Below are 21,149 nucleotides of genomic sequence, written 5' to 3'. Positions count from 1 at the left end.
CTCCCCCCCTCTCCCTTCCACCCCCCCTCCCCTTCTCCCTTCCGCCCCCCCCTCCCCCTTCTCCCCTCCCACCCCCCCCTCCATCCTCCCCAGGAACACCCCCCCCCTTCCCCTCCCCAACCAGACTCGAAATCCAGACGGATATCCCCCCCCCCCATAATTACGGGCACCCAGTCCTCCCCCCCCCTTCCAACCCCCAACCCTCGAAGTGCTCCACTCCAAATATTACAATTAGGGTATCATAAGGGAATCAGTACAAATCCACAGGTTTATCTCAAAAGTGACCCATTGCGCTCACACTAATGAGACACATGTAATGTCTAAATGTCTATCCTATAGGCCCATGACTGCAAACACATGGATACTGCACGGCAACAAGCAATGTATAATGTATTATGACATGGTTTGAGCATGCTTAAATATGGAACAATGTGTGTTGGGCCCGAACTTGCCCAAAGGTATAACATGTGACAAGACTGAGATTACGTAAATATACAAAAGGTACAAATCACCACCCCAAAGATACCACAACACTTATTAATAAATTACTTAAACACCACATTCAACTCAATAACGCACCTTCTTGACATACACTGGCGACACACTTTATTCGAGCTCGGCTAGTCCCACGAATTCGGGTATACCCGGGTGTATTGAGGTTTGTGACTGTTTTCTGCCCGAGTGCATTGGGTTATTTTCCAGGCAGGGATTGAAGCATTTTATTCCCGCTGGCTGCAATACTGCACAGTATATATATATATACTGCATTACAATTCATGAATTTATGCCATCTGGTAGACACGCGAAGCATTGCAGCCTATTAAATCCTAATCATTATCATTTAACAGATCAGCCGCCCGTCAGCCAGGCATGAACCCAGGCTGGGAAGGCAAACGCAACGGGGCTTGTCAGAGGTGAGGAGCGGCGCATTCCAGGTATCTGCCAGGTACATACTGGGTATTTGCTCGAATAAAGTGTGTCAGTGCAGTATCAGAAGCAATCCACAAAATACCTACGCCACGGACGAGGCAAAGCCAGAGGAAAGCTGTACTACAAAATGTAAAATTGAAAAGTTGTTCCCCATACCTATGTTAACTAATGCACTATTGTTATCAAAATATGTACCATGTCTTATAACTATGCAAAAGACGCTGTAACAGTACCATATAACTCACCGCTGATCAACTACAGACCCTGTTCTACATTTTCTTCTCCCCTCCTACCTGCTCCCCCCCCCCTCCCTCCTTCCCTACCCCCGCCCACCTCGCTCCCTACCTCCCTATCAACCACTCCCCTCCCTTCCCGCTCTTCTTCCCCCCTCTACCCCCCCCTCCCAATACCAGACCCCCCCCTCCCTTTATAGCCCCCCCATCCCTTCCCCCCTCCCCAAACACCTACGTGTAACCAAAGGTCAAAGGGTCACACAAGCAACAGAGGGCCAGGACCTCGCTGTTGCACCCCTGACCTCGGGCCCCGGACCCACCCCAGAACGGGTAAATCTACCCGAATGCCAGTCTCTAGGAGACAAGGCAAAACCACATTAAGACCTTTTCAAGGCCTACTCTCACTTCTCCTTCATCTGCTGATCCTGTCCCAGCAGATCTATCCCCCTCCCCTCTTCCCTTCCCCAGCCACCCCCTCACCTGAGCAGCTCGAATATAAGCCCTCAAAGAATGTTATAGAAGCCATACCCCCTACTCAAAAAAACTGTACACCCGTGCACATCATCTCACCAAAAAATGGGAGCAGGGTCTCAGCTAGTGGGAAAGTTGAGACCTCAAGCCCATGCACTACAAAATTAAAACATTAAAATGGCAACGTCAGCCCCGATTAAAGTCAGATCTTTAAACGTAAAAGGACTGCAAAATAATAGAAAGAGACGATTGGCCCTCCAGGACATGAAAAAAACAGGGGGGGACATTATATTCTTACAGGAGACCCACTTCACATCTCAGGACCCCCCAAATTTATTCAAAAAAATGTTCCCAACAAGCTTTTTTGCTTCATTCAGCAGTAAGAAAAGGGGTGTAGCTATCCTGATCAGACAAGGCACCCCATTCAATCATATCAAAACAACTACGGACCCAGAGGGTAGATTTCTTGTGGTATATGGCTCCTTAGCGGGTTCGACAATTGCCCTGATCAATGTATACGCCCCAAACAAAAATCAAATTGAATTCCTACAGACTGTTCTCGAGGGCGTCGACCCGGGATATCTATCCTCAATGATAGTGGGGGGAGACCTACTGCACCGACACACTTTATTCGAGCAAATACCAGGTATGTACCTGGCAGATACCTGGAATGCGCCACTCCTCACCTCTAACAAGCCCCGTTGCATTTGCCTTCCCAGCCTGGGTTCATGCCTGGCTGATGGGCGGCTGATCTGTTAAATGATAATGATTAGGATTTAATAGGCTGCAATGCTTCGCGTGTCTACCAGATGGCATAAATTCATGAATTGTAATGCAGTATATATATATATACTGTGCAGTATTGCAGCCAGCGGGAATAAAATGCTTCAATCCCTGCCGGAAAATAACTCAATGTACTCGGGCAGAAAACAGTCACAAACCTCAATACACCCGGGTATACCCGAATTCGTGGGACTAGCCAAGCTCGAATAAAGTGTGTCGCCAGTGTAAATATGGTACTAAACCCCACCGAGGATAGATCAACCACGATGGGCCCCCCCCCCCGCACAACCCACCCCCAGATCAAGGGGAAAAGGTTTAGGGGAATTCTAAACGAATTTTCATTAGTGGACGTATGGAGATCCCAACATCAAGGCCAGAGAGACTATACTTTTTACTCAGCTCCTCACCAGACTTACTCTCGAATAGATTATTTCCTGACCACAAAAAACGTACTGGCGGCAACCATTGAATCAGACATTGGCTCAATCACCTGGTCGGATCACGTCCCAATCACCTTGACATTAACACTCCCCTTTGAAAAAACAACAAATTACTCTTGGAGACTTAACGATTCGCTATTAAATCACCCAGAGATAGAAAGGGAAATAAGAGCCTCACTTGAGGACTATTTCTTTTTCAACACAGGTACAGTCTCCTCTCCAGCAATTCTATGGGAAGCCCATAAGGCAAACATCAGAGGGAAAATCATCTCCATCGCCTCCCATAGGAAAAAAGCCCGCCTAACACAAATCAAGGAACTAACCGATAGTATCAAAACAATAGAACAAGCCCATAAGGCAGACCCTACAAAAAAACTATATAAACAGTTGCTTGCAACTAGATCAAAACTTAGGCAGATTCAGCTGGAGGATGTGGAAAAGGCCCTTAAATGGACAAACCAACTATATTATGACAAGGGGAACAAGGCTGATAGACTCTTAGCAAGTAAACTAAGGGGTGCAAAAGCGATCCCAAATAACAGCTATCAAAAGTAAATCTGGTGAGATACAATATAGTGGTAATAAAATTGCAGAGGAATTCACTAAATACTACACGGAGTTATATAACCTCAGATCTAAAAATTACCGCTCTACGCCAATAACCATAGAAAATATAACACAATATTTGAATAAATGCCAACTCCCCACCTTAACGGAGGAGGAAAACACAGTCCTCAATGCTGAGATTACAAAAGAGGAACTGGAGATGGCGGTCAAATCACTAAAGATCACCAAGTCTCCTGGCCCTGACGGTTTCACCAATGTTTACTATAAAAGATTCCTGCCCACACTATCCAAACACCTCCTAGCTACATTTAACCATTTTTTGGAAGGGAATCAGATTCTCGCATCAATGTCTCTAGCTAATCTGGCCATCATCCACAAGGATGGCAGAGACCCGATGCAGTGTGGAAGCTATCGTCCAATCTCCCTACTCAACAGTGATCTCAAATGATATAGTAAAATTTTGGCAAACAGATTAAATCCCATCTTACCGAGGCTCATAAATATAGATCAAGTCGGATTCGTCACGGGCAGACAAGCCTCAGATAATACTCGGAAGATAATCAACATAATTGAGCATGTCCACCTCTCGGGGAACAAAGCACTTTTGTTAAGCCTAGATGCAGAGAAGGCGTTCGATAGAATAAACTGGCAATTCCTGGACCAAACTATGCGTAAATTTGGCTTCAAAGACGCATACTTAGAGGGGGTCCGTAGATTATACCACAACCCATCAGCAACGGTAAAACTACCTGGCGGCAATAACCAGAGGTTCGAGATTACAAATGGTACTCGACAGGGGTGCCCCTTATCTCCTCTCCTCTTTGCATTAACCATAGAACCGCTGGCATCAGCAATAAGACTCAATAGAGACATCCAGGGAATAGAAATTGGACAAAGGCAGCACAAAATATCCCTATTTGCTGCTGATGTCATACTAACCCTCTCCAAACCTCAAATTTCCCTACCCAACCGTCATAAAGAACTCCATGAATTTGGACAAATTTCAGGATATAAGATAAACCAAGACAAATCGGAGGCCCTGATTCTAAGCCTGCCAGAGCCAGAGGTGAAACTCCTCAAATTAAATTTTAACTATCGTTGGAGCTCCTCTTGTATCAAATACTTGGGAGTTAAGATATCGAGGACCTACCAAACTCTATATCAACATAACTATCCGGCCCTGTTCAAAAAAATCAAACAAGATCTAGACAAATGGGGAGGATACCAAATATCATGGATCGGGAGGATGGTCTCGGTTAAAATGAACATACTCCCTAGGTTACTATATTACTTCCAGACACTCCCGGTCCCCATCCCTTGCTCAGAATTAAAGAATATTCAAAAATCAATTTTCCATTTTATTTGGCAAGGTAAAAAACCTAGAGTCGCCAAAACGGTTCTTCTGGCCCCAAGGGGGAGAGGAGGCCTAGGAGTTCCAGACGTGTCAAGATACTACCTGGCCGCACAACTGCGACAGGCGGCGGTCTGGAACACTAACCCGAAACAATACTGTTGGCTAGGTATAGAAACACATTATGCCGGGACGCCCTCCCTACCAGCTTGCCTTTGGTCCATGAGTAAGGAAGACATGCCAAGTAACAAATTCCAATTAGGCCCGATGAGACACACCTGGGAAATTTGGACGAAATGCAGATATAAATTTAAGCTCATGTCACCTCACTCCCAACTTACACCAATTCACAAAAACCCAAAATTCCCACCTGGATGTGAGCCCAGACAATTTGACCAATTTGAAACCAAAAATATCAGAGCAATTGTCGACCTCCTGAGCTTTGGGCAGTTCCTGAGTTATCAAAATCTACGAACCAAATATGAACTAAGAGACCTAAACGTCTTCAAATACCTACAAATTCGGCACTTTACTCAAACATTATCCCCAACATTGGAGTTTCCCCCTCTCACTGGCTTTGAAAGGCTCTGCAGGGAGCCCGACCATCAGAAAGGTCTCATAACACAAATATGTGCAGAGCTTGAGAGAGCCTCAGAAGCTCCTACACATGACTATATGCTGCATTGGGCAGCAGAATTGGACATTGTTATAGACCGAGAGGATTGGGAAAGTATTTGGGAAACAGCCTCAGGAACTTCCATATGCACCACAATAAAAGAGAATATTTATAAAATCCTGTTTCGCTGGTATCTTACCCCAGCCAAAATTAGCCAAATCTACCCACTGGCCTCCGACCTATGCTGGAGAGGCTGCGGTCAACGGGGAGACATGGCCCACATCTGGTGGTCATGTCCAGAAATCCAAAAATACTGGGAAACTATACACAATCTTATAAAAGAGGTCACAGACCTCACAATCCCAATTGAACCGCTGACCTACCTATTGGCCAGGCCCCTGGAGACATTGGACCGACCAACAGGCAAATTAATCTCCCTTATTCTCACGGCGGCTAGATGTGCGGTGGCAGCCGCCTGGAAGAAGGTGTGTCCCCCCTCCAGACAGACGGTGATAAACAGAATCAATGAAGTAAAAGACATGGAGAGACTGTCTGCATTTGTGAAAAGGTCCACTACCGCCTTCAACAAAACTTGGGATCCGTGGTACACACGAATGACCCAGACCAATAGAACTACTACATGAATACAGATTTGGAGGTCCTAATAGGAGATGGCAACTGCTTGGGCGGATCAGGACGAGGGGGTGATACACCCGCTCCCCCCCCTCCTCCCCCCTCTTTTCTCTCTCTCTCACCTTCTTTCTGTTTCAACTCCACGCTACCCCGATTGACCCCGGAGGAACAGGGGGACGTGGAGTCTCTTTCTTTCAAAATGTTAAAAACTGTATTAGGCCACATATGACCTGTTTTAGCAAATTTGTTAACAATCACTGCTGCCTAATAAAATTTTTTGGAAAAAAAAAAAAAACAAACATGGGCATGTGAGGTTAAGGATCCTCTGTAGCCAATCTCTAATTTGCTCCCACAAGGGAGTTACCCGAGGGCAAGACCACAGCATATGTAACAGGTCGGCCGGGTCTCCACATTGTTTAGGGCACAATGGGGAGTATCCTGGGACAAATTTTGATTATCTAACTGGGGTGTTGTACCATCTCATTAATACTTTATATGCGTTCTCCTTTAATGTGGTGCACAATGAACTTTTGGAGGCCGCTGTAACCATCTGCGTCCACTCCTCCTCCAATGTCTCTCCCAGGTCCTTTTCCCACATCAACATATATCCTAACTTTTTTGTGACCGTGGGACTAGAACCGATCACTTCTTTATACATCTGCGATGTAAGTCCCTTCGTGTCCGTCTCAACCAGACAGAGCTTTTCAAAGTTTGTCAATGGGGGACGGGATTTTAATTTGTTGTAAAATGCTCTGATCTGGAGGTATCTAAAAAATTCTGATTGGGGGATCTCTTTTTCCGATTTAATTTCTTCAAATGTTTTAATTTTGTTATTGCCCTCCAGATCCCTAAGTCTATGTATACCTTTAGCTCGCCAAATCGAGGCGTCCGCCCTATTCAGACCCGGAGCGAAGTTCGAATTTCCCCATAATGGGGTCATTAGGGATCCCCTACTAGTTAGGTTACATGACAGCTTGGTGGACTTCCAGATCGTGAGTGAGTTGGTCATCGAGGAGAGCAGCTCGGATCCAGCTTTCTTTGCCATGTTTGGGGACCAGATTAGGTTGTTTAACTCCAATGGGGAGCAACACTCCTTCTCCAACTCCTTAACCTCACAAACCCACTAGACCCGTGGTTATTCCTGTTGAACAGGCAGACCCCGGGGATAGCTAAAACAGATATGAAACTGATTGCACATTTCGCATTGGCCACGAGGGCAGAGATCGCAGCATTATGGAAACAAAACGAAATCCCAGTAATCCCCAAAATTCGGAACAGAATTTGGCATACCTGCCAGATGGAGAAATTGAAAAGTCTCCTAGACGATACTGGCAAAAATTACCTAAAAGTCTGGACACCGTGGCTAGCCCAAACAGACATCCCAGGGGTGGACAGGTCCACAATCTGGCTCTAATAGTGGCAAGTGCGTTCTCCTTTGATGTAGGAGGCGGAAGGAGTGGCTTGGGTTAGATTGTAGTTAATCTAGGCGACCCGAGTAGGAATGCAGATGGTCGTATACAAGGTGGGATGAGGCGGTGACCCAAGGAAAAGAAGCATGCAGAAGAGGTGTCTTTCCCCCCCCTCCCCCTCTCCCTCCCCAACCCCCTCCCGCATAGGGAGTGTTATGATGTTTTATTCTTTCACTAGAAAATGGGAGTTGCACAGTGTTCAATGTTGAAAATCATTACAAATATTGTATGTACGCATGTATTGTAACATTGTGAAAACTAATAAAAATTGAAGTTATAAAAAAACAAACAAACATGGGCAGTGTGGAATCTCACATAACATTGTGGGAGGCTCATAAGGCCACTCTGAGAGGAATTTTGATCAACATAGCAGCAGGGAGGAAAAAAAAAGAGGGAAGCCAAAATTAATCAGCTTAGAGAAAAACTTCATGAACTCTCTATACTACATAGCAGGACGGGTAGAGAGGAGACACTGAAGGAGTTGAAAGATGTAAGAATAGAACTTAATCTACTCCTTACTGTACCTCCCAGGCTGAGAAGACACCAAGTTGGACAAAGTGGAATTTTTTTGAAAAAGCGAACAAGCCAGATACCATGCTAGCAAACAAAATATCCTCCTCACTGTTAAAGCTTTACACTCTTCTGCTCCTCGTTACATCTCAACTCTAATTTCTCGCTATACACCATCCCAACTCTTGCGTTCTGCTCAAGGATGTCTTCTTTCTACTCCTTTCGTATCTAAAGCCCTCTCCTGCCTTAAACCTTCTCACTGACTGCCCCACACCTCTTGAATGCCCTTCCCCACAGTATCCGACCAGCACCCTCTCTATCCACCTTTAAGACCCACTGCTTAAGGAAGCATACGAGTAGCTCCATGGCTGATAATTTACAACTCATACATAAACCTTGGCCCCTTGCAGACACACTTACCAGAACGCCCTCCTACTGTCTCTGTACGTTCTTCCTACCAACCAATTAGATTGTAAGCTCTTTGGAGCAGGCACTCCTTTTCCTAAATGTTACTTTTATGCCTGAACCACTTCTTTCCATTATGTTTTATGTTATTTATGATTGTCACGTGTATTAGTGCTGTTAAGCGCTATGTACACTAATAGCACTATGTAAATAAAGACATAGATACATTGTGTAAATGCTCTGGTGTCTGAGGACTGTCCTCCTATTACGGAATTGATTATGATGTAATCCCCTTTTATGTTTGGTGTGTGCTGAGGTGCCTCTCAGTGCTGAAACGTTTCCCAAATTCTGTACAATTAAAAAGTTGCTCCCTTGTGTAAATCTGCTGGTGTAACAAGAGGTCCCACTTTGTATAAAATGGTTTACCACACGCTGAGCAAGCAAATTATTTCCCGTGTGAATCATGTGGTGTGTGAGGTCATTCATCCAAGAAACGTTTTTCCTATACTCTGTCCATGTGGAAGGCCTCTCCCTGCATGAATTTGTTGGTTTCTGAAGAGGTGGCCCTTAACACTGAATTGTTTCCCACACTGAACAAGCAAATGGTTTCTCCACTGTAAATACTTGGGTGTGACAGGAGGTCACACTTTGTACTGAATTGTTTCCAACACCCTGAACTAGGGTTAGCCAATTACAAAGAACTTCCCACCATAAGAGTATTAAGTAATTTATTAACACCCAATAGAAAGCAAAAAAGCAAAAGTCCTCAAAATGTTCAAGGTCATTTATTGTGAAACATATTTCTTATACAAATGCATTTCATTTTAAATAAAATTTTAAAAAAGCAAATACATTTTAGTATATTTTAATTTTAAGAATAAAAAATGTTAAAATGAAAATGTTACACTAACTACACCCACACTAAAGCCCCTTTCTTCACCATTTTATTTTTATTTATAAAACATTTTACCAGGAAGTAATACAGTGAGAGTTACCTCTCGTTTTCAAGTATGCTCTGGGCATAGAGTTAAGATGACAGATAATACCTGGTTACAAATACAGTTACGTAAGTGAACAGGGTATAAATCAGTGGTTCCCAAACTTTTTCGGTTCAAGGCTCCCCAAGGCGATCAGGATTTTTCCACGGCGCCCAAAGTGAAAACAAAGTTGTATATACATACCTAACAGTTGCAGTGCGCAGTTGGTTGCTTGGTCCGGTTATGGTTAGTGAAAAAAATTAAATGCGAATGTCAAAACCACAAAAACAATGTATTGATGGAAATAATTAGTGAAACGGATGAGCCTGTTTTTCACTACACATCTTTTCAAATCTCGGAATCAAACTGGATACAGCCACCGCACAGTATTTTCTTTTTTTCACAGCGACCGCCGAAAACCCAGCATCTCTCTCTGACTGACTGACACACTCTCTCTGATATACACACACACACGCGCGCTCAGATACACACACTCTCAGATACACACACTCTCAGATACACACACTCTCAGATACACACACACACACTGATAAACACACAAAGTGGAGTACCAGCCAGCAGCAGCGACCGCACACCACCACTGTCCGCCCCCGCGAAAGGGAACGTTGGGAAGGGGACGCCAGGAGAGGTACAACGCCCTCCCCACCCCCCTGGTGGGCACCCCCGCTACCATCTCCTATCACCCCTAGCTGGGAACCAGGGCAGAAGGGGAGGCCACCAGGGGTCAGAGGAGCCAGGAGCAGGAAGACACACACCCCCACTCAACGTGCACAAAGCGGAAGCCCAGCACCCGGCATCCTCTAATCTGCAGCCAATCCCCTGCGACCCGGCCGGCATTCTAAGCCCCGCCCCCGGCATCCTCCTTCATCCAATCCCCCCAGCAGCATTCTACATAGAAAATACTTACCAGGACAGGACAGAAAAAAATGGGACGTCTGGTAATCGCGACGCAGATTGGGAACCACTGGTATACATTATATACAAGACATTGCATGCACAGTTAAAGATAAAATATATTATAGGCGTATGTAAGTTACAGAACAGATAAAAATGTGAGGCAGGCTTAGTTTTGTAAGAACTTAAACTGGGGGTGAATGTGAGAGTCTCCGTTAGGTTGTTCCAGTTTTGAAGTGCACAGTATGAAAATTTACACTTACCCCCTCGACCCCCCTTCTCCTGCACACATTAATAGGGCAAAGGGAGACGTGGGATAATCGGCATGGGAAAGGAGGGGTTCAAGAGGCACGGATGAGAGCCGAGAGAAATACAGGGGGATGAAAGAAAGGGGTTGAGTCATGGTGGAAGGGTTAAGAGGTATGGCAGAGGGGAAGTGGTTAATATGGAGGGGTGAGATTACCAGCAGGAGGATTCCTTATAGCTGCAGGATGTGAAAGTCAAGGAGCTCCCAGACTCGCTCCCATTCCACTGTCTCTACCAGGCCCACACACAGTCCTCTCTCTGACACAGTCCCCACCCCCACGCCTCTCTGCCAGACCCACCCCCACTCTGCAGCTGCTGATAGGAATGCCATGGTAAGAAGTAATGGCAAGTATTGCGTTACCGTCCATTTTTATTACTGCAGTATTACTATGCTAATGGTATATTGCCCAACCCTACTTTGAACAATCACATAATTTATCTCATGTATGAATCCTCATGTGTGTAAGGCGACTGATTCTCTGTGAAAAGCTTTCCCCACACTATGTACATGGAAATGGTTTCTCCCGTGTATGAATCCTGTGGTGGGTGAGGAGGTGGCTCATTTGAGAAAAGCTTTTACTACACTCTGCACATGTGAATGGTTTCTCCCCTGTATGAGTCATCTGGTGCCTTAGGAGGGTTATCTTAATACGGAATTGTTCCCCACACTCTGCACATGTGAAGGTTTTCTCCCCTGTATGAATTTATCTCATGTATGAATCCTCATGTGTGTAAGGCGACTGATTCTCTGTGAAAAGCTTTCCCCACACTATGTACATGGAAATGGTTTCTCCCGTGTATGAATCCTGTGGTGGGTGAGGAGGTGGCTCATTTGAGAAAAGCTTTTACTACACTCTGCACATGTGAATGGTTTCTCCCCTGTATGAGTCATCTGGTGCCTGAGGAGGGTTATCTTAATACGGAATTGTTTCCCACACTCTGCACATGTGAAGGGTTTCTCCCCTGTATGAATACGCTCATGGTTGAGGAGCTCCGTCTTTGTAGGAAAGCTTTTACTACACTCTGTACATGTGAATGGTTTCTCCCCTGTATGAGTCATCTGGTGTCTGCGGAGGGTGCTCTTAATACGGAATTGTTTCCCACACGCTGTACATGTGAATGGTTTTTCTCCTGTATGAGTCATCTGGTGTGTGAGGAGACTGCTCTTAACTGTGAATTGTTTCCCACACTCTGTACATGTGAATGGTTTCTCCCCTGTATGAATCCGCTCATGGATGAGGAGTTCTTTCTTCCCAGAAAAGCTTTTACTACACTCTGTACATGTGAATGGTTTCTCTCCAGTATGAATCATCTGGTGTATGAGGAGGTGGCTCTTAATACTAAATTGTTTCCCACACTCTGTACATGTGAATGGTTTTTCTCCTGTATGAGTCATCTGGTGAATGAGGAGGTGGCTCTTAGTACTGAATTGTTTCCCACACTCTGTACATGTGAATGGTTTCTCTCCAGTATGAATCATCTGGTGTATGAGGAGGTGGCTCTTAGTACTGAATTGTTTCCCACACACTGTACATGTGAATGGTTTCTCTCCAGTATGAGTCATCTGGTGACTGAGGAGGTGGCTCTTAGTACTGAATTGTTTCACACATTCTGTACATGTGAATGGTTTTTCTCCTGTATGAGTCATCTGGTGTCTGAGGAGAATTTTCTTAATACTGAATTGTTTCCCACACTCTGAACATGTGAATGGTTTTTCTCCTGTATGAGTAATCTGGTGTCTGAGGAGGCTTTTCTTAATGCTGAATTGTTTCCCACACTCTGTACATGTGAAGGGTTTCTCCCCTGTATGAATCCGCTCATGGTTGAGGAGCTCTGTCTTCTGAGAAAAGCTTTTACTACACTCTGTACATGTGAATGGTTTTTCTCCTGTATGAGTCATCTGGTGAATGAGGAGCTGGCTCTTAGTATTGAATTGTTTCCCACACTCTGTACATGTGAATGGTTTCTCCCCTGTATGAGTCATCTGGTGTCTGAGGAGGTGGCTCTTAGTATTGAATGGTTTCCCACACTCTGAACATGGGAATTGTTTCTCTCCTGTATGAACCCTCTGGTGTCTGAGGAGGGTCCACTTAGTACCTAACTGTTTCCCACACACTGTACAAGTAAAAGGAGTCACTGCTGTCTGAATCTTTTGCTGTGAATGAAGTTTCCCCTTCTGTACACCAGCTGTACATGTAAAGGTTTGCTCCCTAGCGGGGACACAAAGGTGTGTGAGCAGGTCCCTGTCCAGTGAGAAGCTTTTGCCACACTGACAACAGAGAAAAGGCTGAGCACCGCAGCTTCTTCTTAAATCTCTTGCATACCTTTTGCTGGACCCATATTTAGAGTCCTTCTCTGCTGTGTGCTCTACAAGGTCTGTAAATTCATCATCATGTGGCACTGGTTCCTTGCACGTGTCTAAAATGTGGCAGGAATCATTGTTTTTTGGCACTTCCGGGCTGCGAGGAGTCAGACAGCTTCTGGATGTATCAGAGCTCAAGTTCTGTTCCTCATTCAGGCCGTTCTCTAACAGAAGTAAACAAAAAAAGACAGAACAAATGTTTTCAATCTGTAAATCAAATTACTGAACGCAAATTACAAATCCAAAACACTAAAGAATTTATTTCACCAATACTTAAATAACAAAATGTTCTCTTCACCCAGGGATTTAAAATTGTTGCACATGGACATCCAGTGGTCCCTAATGACTGTGGTGGTAGTTCCGAAGATATGAAATTTATTTGTAGCAGCTCTCAGTGAAATCATTGATACATATAGAACTTATATTTATTACTGTATTCATTATTTAAGGATACATGTACATCCTACAAATAATTAACACCGAAAATGTCCATGAGAATTAAAGTTACTGAACTCCTTGTTATCATATTAGTGCGTTAATAATATCAACTAAACCAACCAGCAACCTAGAGTGTAAAGATACTGTAGATGCCCATGTATGTATGTCTTTATTTATATAAGTCCCGCAGTGTACTCGGCGCTTTACAGCAGAAACAATACAGTACAGGGAATTATAATACAATAAGTGCAACAAACACAATCAGACAATAGGAACGGAAATCCCTGCCCTGGAGAGCTTACAATCTAAGTGATGCAGTGAATACACTGCCCATGTAATCTTCTGCCATAAGACCCACATAAACTAAACTGCTCCATTTTGTGTCATACTGTGTCAGTCACAAATACTATTCATATAATTTCCCAAGCAGATGAGCATTAGAGACAAGTTCTATATCTGTGCTCAAGAAAATCCTTCAAAATTGTATAACATGGTATATCATAATGTCCAATCCATATGAAAACAGTTAATCAACAACTGTGGGCTTGCTTGATAAATAGTTAAATGACACTCCGTTTTTTGGAGGAAAATCAGTGTTACATCTTACAGCGCATGTATACTGTGATGCCTCATTTTAAATAAACCTGCATCTTTTAAACTGCTGATCCAGCCTCCGTCAGATTTTTGGATTCCTTTCATAGCAGTACACTGACTGCAAGCCCATTCTATGGACACAGCACTATAATTTCCCAAGCACGCGGCCTTGGTGTAATATTTGTCTCCTCTCTTTCCGTCTCCTCTCACATTCAAAACAAAGAAACAAAGGCGCACTGCAGAAAAGAAGAACTGGAGGCAAAAGTAGAAAAAATAAAAGAGTTATTGAGACACACAGCCTAAGTTACAAGAGAAACCTCCAACGCGTTTCTCGCCATGGGCGCTTTATCAAAGAGTGGTTTCCTGAGTCTAGAGAGTGTCACGTTATAGGCACTCCCCGCCGGAAATACTGCCTACCTGTATCCCAGGTAAAAAAGTCCCATGGGAACAAAACAATCCGGGGAAAATGTAACCACGGAAAGAAGGCAGTATAACTGTGGGGGAGAAATCCAGCAAAAGGACACAATAAAGAATACAATAACAATAAACTTACATACTGCTGCGGCCAAGTTTATTCGAGCATTTGCCCGTTCTTGGCCGCAGCAGTAGCCTGGCGCGCGCCCGAGAGTGACGGGTGCGCGCCGAAGCAGCGGAAGAGCGCCCTCCGATCGGGGCGCTCTCCCTACCGCTGCCGGGTCCGCCGGGTCCCCCGGAACCCCCTGCCGCTGTCCCACGATCGCGGGACACCAGGGCTCCCTCGGGGAGCCCCTGGACGCGCGTGCAGGGGGCGCACGCTCCCGAAGACGCGTGACCGCGCGTCTATGACGCGCGGCACGCCGAGGGGCGGCCGCTAGCAAGCCGGGAAATCTCCCGGCTTGCGGTACCGGCCACACTTTAATAAAGTGTGTCGGTAGTGTAGACTCATAAGGACAAGCAAAATTAAATGAAAAAGCATAACATTTAAAAGTGGATGGGATGTGGTGAGAATAAAATTATCTTATATTAAATTAACTGTAACACCAAATAATATAATCATGTAATAATATAATATAATAAATGTAAACTCAACTACCAAGGCAAAGAACAATTTGAATTTTGATAAGGGGAATATACATAATGAATAAGATGTAAATAAATAAACCGCACTGAGAAAATTGTCACAGTAAGGATACAATACGAATCAAATGTGACTAGAGAGAGACACATGTGTATCTCAATGATAGAAACAAATGAATATGTAGCAGGGTCCCCCCTGGCCCTCTTACTTGTGTCCGGTTGCGGGGATGAGCGCGTTGCCGGGGGCTCCCGGTGACATCAGTAATAGGGCGTCACCATCTTGCGTGTGTTTGCGCATGCGTGGTGCGCATTTGCAGTCGCGGCGGCCATTACACATAGTGCAGGAAAGTGTAGTGAGGCAGGAAGGCCCCCTAGATGTTGCACATAGTGCAGGAAAGTGGCGCGGCGGCCATTACTCTAGCGCAGGCGCAGATAGAGAGAGGTAGGCAGCCATTAGAGAGGCGCCCATGCGGTCCTCATAGGGAAAAGCCCCAGAGGGGACTACAACTCCCAGCAGCCTCTGGGGACTGCCCTATGATCCTTGTCACATTCAGCCAGACAGCCAGTAGAGATTGCAGCTTCTCCTGCTGGAGAAGATACATTGTATGGGCAATGTGCTATGAGTCATTCAGGCTGAGGAGACAGTGGGGGAAGGAAAGGGGTCAGAGAGCTGCGAGCTTCTGCCCTAGGCCAGAAATCCCCCGGGCTAGAGCTGAGGCCCTGACTCCCCACTAGTGAGGGTGGGTGTTCATAGGGACAGGCCCTTAGGTAAGGACCCTGTGCCCCTTCAGCTATGTGCTAGGTAGGGACCTAGTGAGAGAGGCCCTGCTGCTGTTCCTTAGTGCAGGGGCACAGTGATAGTGTTTGCTGCATGTTCCTGTATGCTGTGTTGCTGATCCAGAGACTGTCCTTACGGTGGGACGTCCGGCTGGACCCAATCCCACACGGAGGCACAGATCAGCGCTGGACCAAGCGGTGCCAGTAGACCCTTTGCGAAGACACCCAGGTGCCGGAGCACCTGGGCAGGTATTTACACCCTTCCACACGTGCACCAACTTTAACATGCTCCTCACATGTGACAGGCCTCTTCACACACTTGGGTAGGCTTGGACTCTTTGGACACTGGATTGGGAAGGGACTAAGAAGGGTATAGCCCAGTTAGGGGCAAGGTTATAGCTGTCAGCTTGTGGCAGAGGGTGGCCTATATACTGTTGTGTATGCTGATGTTGCACTGTTATATATGATACTATTGTGTTGTGTTGCTCGTCCAGTAAATCTTTTAGCCATAACCCTGGTGTATGTGGTTTCTGGGTGGGTTCCTATGCTAGGGCTATTCTACACTCCTATAGAATCCTACATAGGTGGAGGTGCTGATTAACGAGAGAACGTTCCAGAGAAGCACCCTAGGTTCCCATCAGCGGAGGCTCAGGCCTCCTGTGAACCTGCAGGTATATGCACCACACCTGGTAACATATAGGTTCCCCCTCACATGCACTCTATCTGCGATTGGGGTAGGGGGAATACCCGTTACATATATAAAAAACACACAGTATTATATAACCTGAGAATGGACAAAGGAATAATATAGCTTAGAGAAAATGTTTCAGGTCCCATTCTGTATTAATCCCAACAGGGGATAGAGTATTAAGTGAGTGGAACCAAAACAGTGACAGGTATAGATTCAATCCCCTCGTATAGGAACAGGTATAGATTCAATCCCCTCGTGTAGGAACAGGTTTAGATTCAATCCCCTCGTGTAGGAACAGGTATAGATTCAATCCCCTCATGTAGGGACAGGTATAGATTCAATCCCCTCGTGTAGGACCAGGTATGGATTGAATCCCCTCGTGTAGGGACAGGTATAGATTCAATCCCCTCGTGTAGGGACAGGTATAGATTCAATCCCCTCGTGTAGGGACAGGTATAGATTCAATCCCCTCGTGTAGGGACAGGTATAGATTCAATCCCCTCGTGTAGGGACAGGTATAGATTCAATCCCCTTGTGTAGGAACAGGTATAGATTCAGTCCCCTCGTGTAGGAACAGGTATAGATTCAGTCCCCTCGTGTAGTGACAGGAATAGATTCAATCCCCTCGTGTAGGAACAGGTATAGATTCAATTGCTGAAAAATGAAAGGTGGACAAGTTTCCCAATGTACAATTTGTAAAATGTTTGGAAACTGGGAGAATCTGATCTAGTTTTTCAATAGAACGAATGTGCTCCATAATTCTGACCTTCACTGGTCTGATTGTCCGCCCAACGAATCCTCGACCCCAAGTGCTGAAAACATTTTGGAGCTACCAATTTTCAAACCTCAATAACAATAATATCCTCAATATAACCTTAGATGAATCATTTTTTTCATTAGTACAGGTATCTTATAATTGTATGCACGCTTTAATATTATTTCCCAAAATATTGCAGACATTTCAGTCCATTTTTAAACATATTGAATAAAGACAAGTGAGGATGTAAGCGTACTTACCACAAACAGGAAATCCATCTATTTCTTCCTTTATTGGGGTCACATGTTCCTCTGTGTCTGTCTCTTCTTTATCTGATTTAATCTCTAACCTCTCCAGGACATCCACTGGGAAACCTGGCAACAAGAAAAGGAAAATCCATCCTGTAAAGCTGGGAGTGGGGGCGCTTCTTGTGATTTCACCTCCTCTGATATTGGTATAATATAATACCTCTTGTAAAGAAATGTATTACTAGCCCTTCTGGCAGAAAATAACAGAGGTGAAGATATATTATCTTCTTACCTGCTGGTGGTTCTATAAGAAAACCAGATTAGTTTGGTTGTTTGACTCGCATAACTGCAAAATAATCAGATATTCCCTCCTTGCAGATTTCAAAGACACCAAAAAATCTTCTCTACTCACTTAACAAGCGTGGATCCATGCTGGCAGTGGACAGTGCTGCTCTGGGAGGTGCTGGTAGTGGACAGTGCTGCTCTGGGAGGTGCTGGTAGTGGGCAGTGCTGCTCTGGAGATGCTGGCAGTGGGCAGTGCTGCTCTGGAGGTGCTGGCAGTGGGCAGTGCTGCTCTGGGAGGTGCTGGCAGTGGACAGTGCTGCTCTCGGAGGTGCTGGTAGTGGGAAGTGCTGCTCTGGAGGTGCTGGCAGTGGGCAGCGCTGCTCTGGAGGTGCTGGCAGTGGGCAGTGGTCCTCTGGACATGCTGGCAGTGGGCAGTGCTGCTCTGGAGGTGCTGGCAGTGGGCAGTGCTGCTCTCTAGGTGCTGACCGGAGGTTACTTAATCTATATGTGTTGGGTTTTAGAATGTGCCTGTATATAAAACAGAATTGAAATGATTAACCCCAAAGGAGTCGGAGAAGACAGGGGCACCAAAAAACACACATGGTCCATCCGCAAACAGACACTTAATTTCAAACACTGCAAAACTTTAATGGCTTAGGATTTTGTCACAACATAACCATCTAGAAAAGTATAAAGATAGTCGGAGATTAGCAGCCAAAAGACCAGTAAAGTCATCATAGTGTAACATAGTAACATACTGTACAGTTCCATAGTATGAATAAAAAGCAGATACTGTACATGAGTGAGACTTTGATAAATGCTCCCGATACTCTCTCAGGTCCAGCAGTTCTGCTCCATACTGACACAGTCTCACTTTCCTAATTCATACGATGAGAAGTGGGTAATGCAGAGGAACCAGTGCAGTAACTTCCCCTCACCTTACCCCACCATAATAAATAGGGGGGTTTGATCCCTCACACCCTCATTAATTTGTTCCTCGATCACCTCCAGTTTCTCACATTCAGCTCATTTGTACCTGGCAGGACATTCTTATATAAAGGAATGCCTGGGGAAACACTGACATTTTACTCACTGATTATTTATTTTCCCCTGGTCTCTCAATGTCAGCACATGACATGAGGGAATAGGCTCTGCCCATCTGAAGGTAGGACACAGACTTCTGAGCTGCTCACACCCTTATACCTATGTAGCCATGCTGTGAAATGGTCTGCAGTTGTCTCCCCTGCTGGCAGTAAACCTGGTAAGTTACAGGGATGCCAGCAGTAATCATGGAGGTTTGCCCTCACACCCTGGTGAGGTGCCCTATGTATGGATGGGAGTGGCTGCATACTCTGAGTCCATTATTAGTGACATCAGAGCTGTGACAGTTCCTGAAGTATATAAGGCAGAGCACTGCCCAAATTTAGTGTGTTGCTGAATTGTTACTGAGTTGTTGGAGTGCGTTGGGACGAAAGGACCCACTAGTGCCGTAACTAGTGGTCCATTTCTACGGCAAGCTTGATAAGAGCCACACTGTGTCCAGGGACCTGGCACAGGGGTGATCTCCCTATGGGGAGAGGAGATCCCACTCCTTTGGGAGGACATACCTGTCAAAGGGACAGCAAACCAAGATGTGCGGCTGATACAGCTGGCTGTGAAGGGCAGCTTGCCCATACCACTATAATAAAGATGCCCTGTTCAAAGATAACCCCACTGTGTGAGTGTGAAGTTACTCTCCAGTGGACGGCACCATCAAGAAAGAGTTCTTCATCAGGACCATCTCCCTGCGGACGCATAGATCCTGATGAGGTGGAGGCGCTGCACGTGATATAGGTAGGACTCGCACACCCTACCTCAGCTGCCTGTCTGGATTGACAATCCCCGAATACCATCATGCGGGAGACTCAGGAGTCCTGTTGTCTACAGGTGCACCACCAGACACGACCATGTAATGGGGGCTGGTTAGACCACACGGGCCAGTATGAGATTGGGTGGGTCAGGCCAGAGGGAATACCCGTTACAGTTGGAGGCGCTGCTGAGATACCTGTCAACAGGACAGGCTTTTGCTAGGCACACTGGGAAACAGGGAGAGTGTCTGCTGCCACATTGTGCTGCGTGGGAAGGAGCCAGGGGTAGTCAGGGGAGCTGCTGGAGCTGCGGGCCGCACGGATGCCCTGGGATCCTGCAAGGAGTTAGTGGGGCTGGAGCCGGGCTATAGCTGTCCTAGTCCCTTGAGGTAGTGCTAGTGGTAGGACGCCTAAAGGGATAAACTGGTCATTTAGGGCAGTAATCCTGGAGAGGGCCTGCGCTAGACTAGCCGACAGAAGGTAGACGCCCAAAGTACTGCATGGAAGAGCCAGAGTACTCTAGCCCATTCCAGACCACTTACCGAAGGCAGCACAGATGGGGAGGAAGGAGATACAGCAGACACAGAAAGAGTGAGCCTAGCCTGAGGTAGTGCAAACACGAGTCAGATCTACATTAGGTACACAAGGTGGTGCACAAGACATTTTTATTGTATCGGTGTGGCAGCTGCCCCGCAGAGAGGAGCTCCATGTACAATAAAATAATATACAGTAGCCCAATGGCGATCGCAAGAATGGAGGATCCGCGCGGTGCATAAGGTCAAAGATGGCGAACGGAGGCCGAGGGAGAGAGCGCACATGGCATGTGTGCGAGTGAAGGGCAAGCTACAGAGGAGATTTGTGTGAGCCTGCTGGAAGAACAAGCTACAGAAGAGACTTTTGTGAGCCTGTTATGGAGTGGTGCAAAAGCTGTGATTGCACCGTGTTTGTAAGATTGAAACTGTCTTTTGTCAGCTCTGGAATTGATAAGGTTAAACAGAATACGCTGGCCTTGCTATTTTCACGGGAGGCTATTGTAAATAGCTTTTAGACCAACTGTTTCGTGCCTGTCATATGTTGTTAAAACAAGGCTACAGAGGATAGGGCTGCCTTATAAGTCACCATTGTATATGTCTCTTGCTCAGCAGTTAAATGTTTTAAGATCTACAGAAAAGGCATTATGTGAAGGTTACATGTAAATTTATATGTGTACCCATATTTGTAACAGATGACAACTGTATTTTTGTCCCTGCCTTATGTATAAAACCTGCTTCATGAACCATTAAAGCCAGTTGTGGGAATTCAACCATAAGCCTCCTTGAATTCTTACAGCTCCGAGCTCGTCTGCCATACTATCTGAAAGAATCCCATATCCGTTGCGTTCCAGTTGCTCCCGGGAGAAATTGTGTTTTGCTTGCCCTAGAAGATTACCTGATCTGTAGAGATCTAACAGTTTTGGTGACAGAAGTGGAATTTCGCACAGGAAAAGGG

General features: G+C 45.6%; 1 protein-coding gene across 1 annotated transcript in view; it reads right to left on the bottom strand.

Moving 5' to 3' along the window:
* Positions 1–9,266: 9,266 nt before the first annotated feature.
* The window catches only part of LOC142473276 (uncharacterized), a 49,615-nt gene continuing 37,732 nt past the window's right edge, over positions 9,267–21,149 (bottom strand). The window contains exons 3-5 of the mRNA XM_075580482.1: positions 17,942–18,342; positions 17,542–17,655; positions 9,267–13,132 (exon numbers count right to left, since the gene is read on the bottom strand). Coding sequence (XP_075436597.1) covers positions 11,376–13,132; positions 17,542–17,655; positions 17,942–17,960 — 1,890 coding nt within the window. The 5' untranslated portion in view covers positions 17,961–18,342 and the 3' untranslated portion in view covers positions 9,267–11,375. The remainder of the gene's footprint in view (positions 13,133–17,541; positions 17,656–17,941; positions 18,343–21,149) is intronic.

The sequence above is a fragment of the Ascaphus truei genome, assembly GCF_040206685.1.
Source record: "Ascaphus truei isolate aAscTru1 chromosome 2 unlocalized genomic scaffold, aAscTru1.hap1 SUPER_2_unloc_4, whole genome shotgun sequence".
NCBI classification, from domain to species: domain Eukaryota; kingdom Metazoa; phylum Chordata; class Amphibia; order Anura; family Ascaphidae; genus Ascaphus; species Ascaphus truei.
The sequence above is the reverse complement of the archived record's forward strand: the minus strand, read 5'-3'. Positions and strand labels throughout refer to the sequence as shown.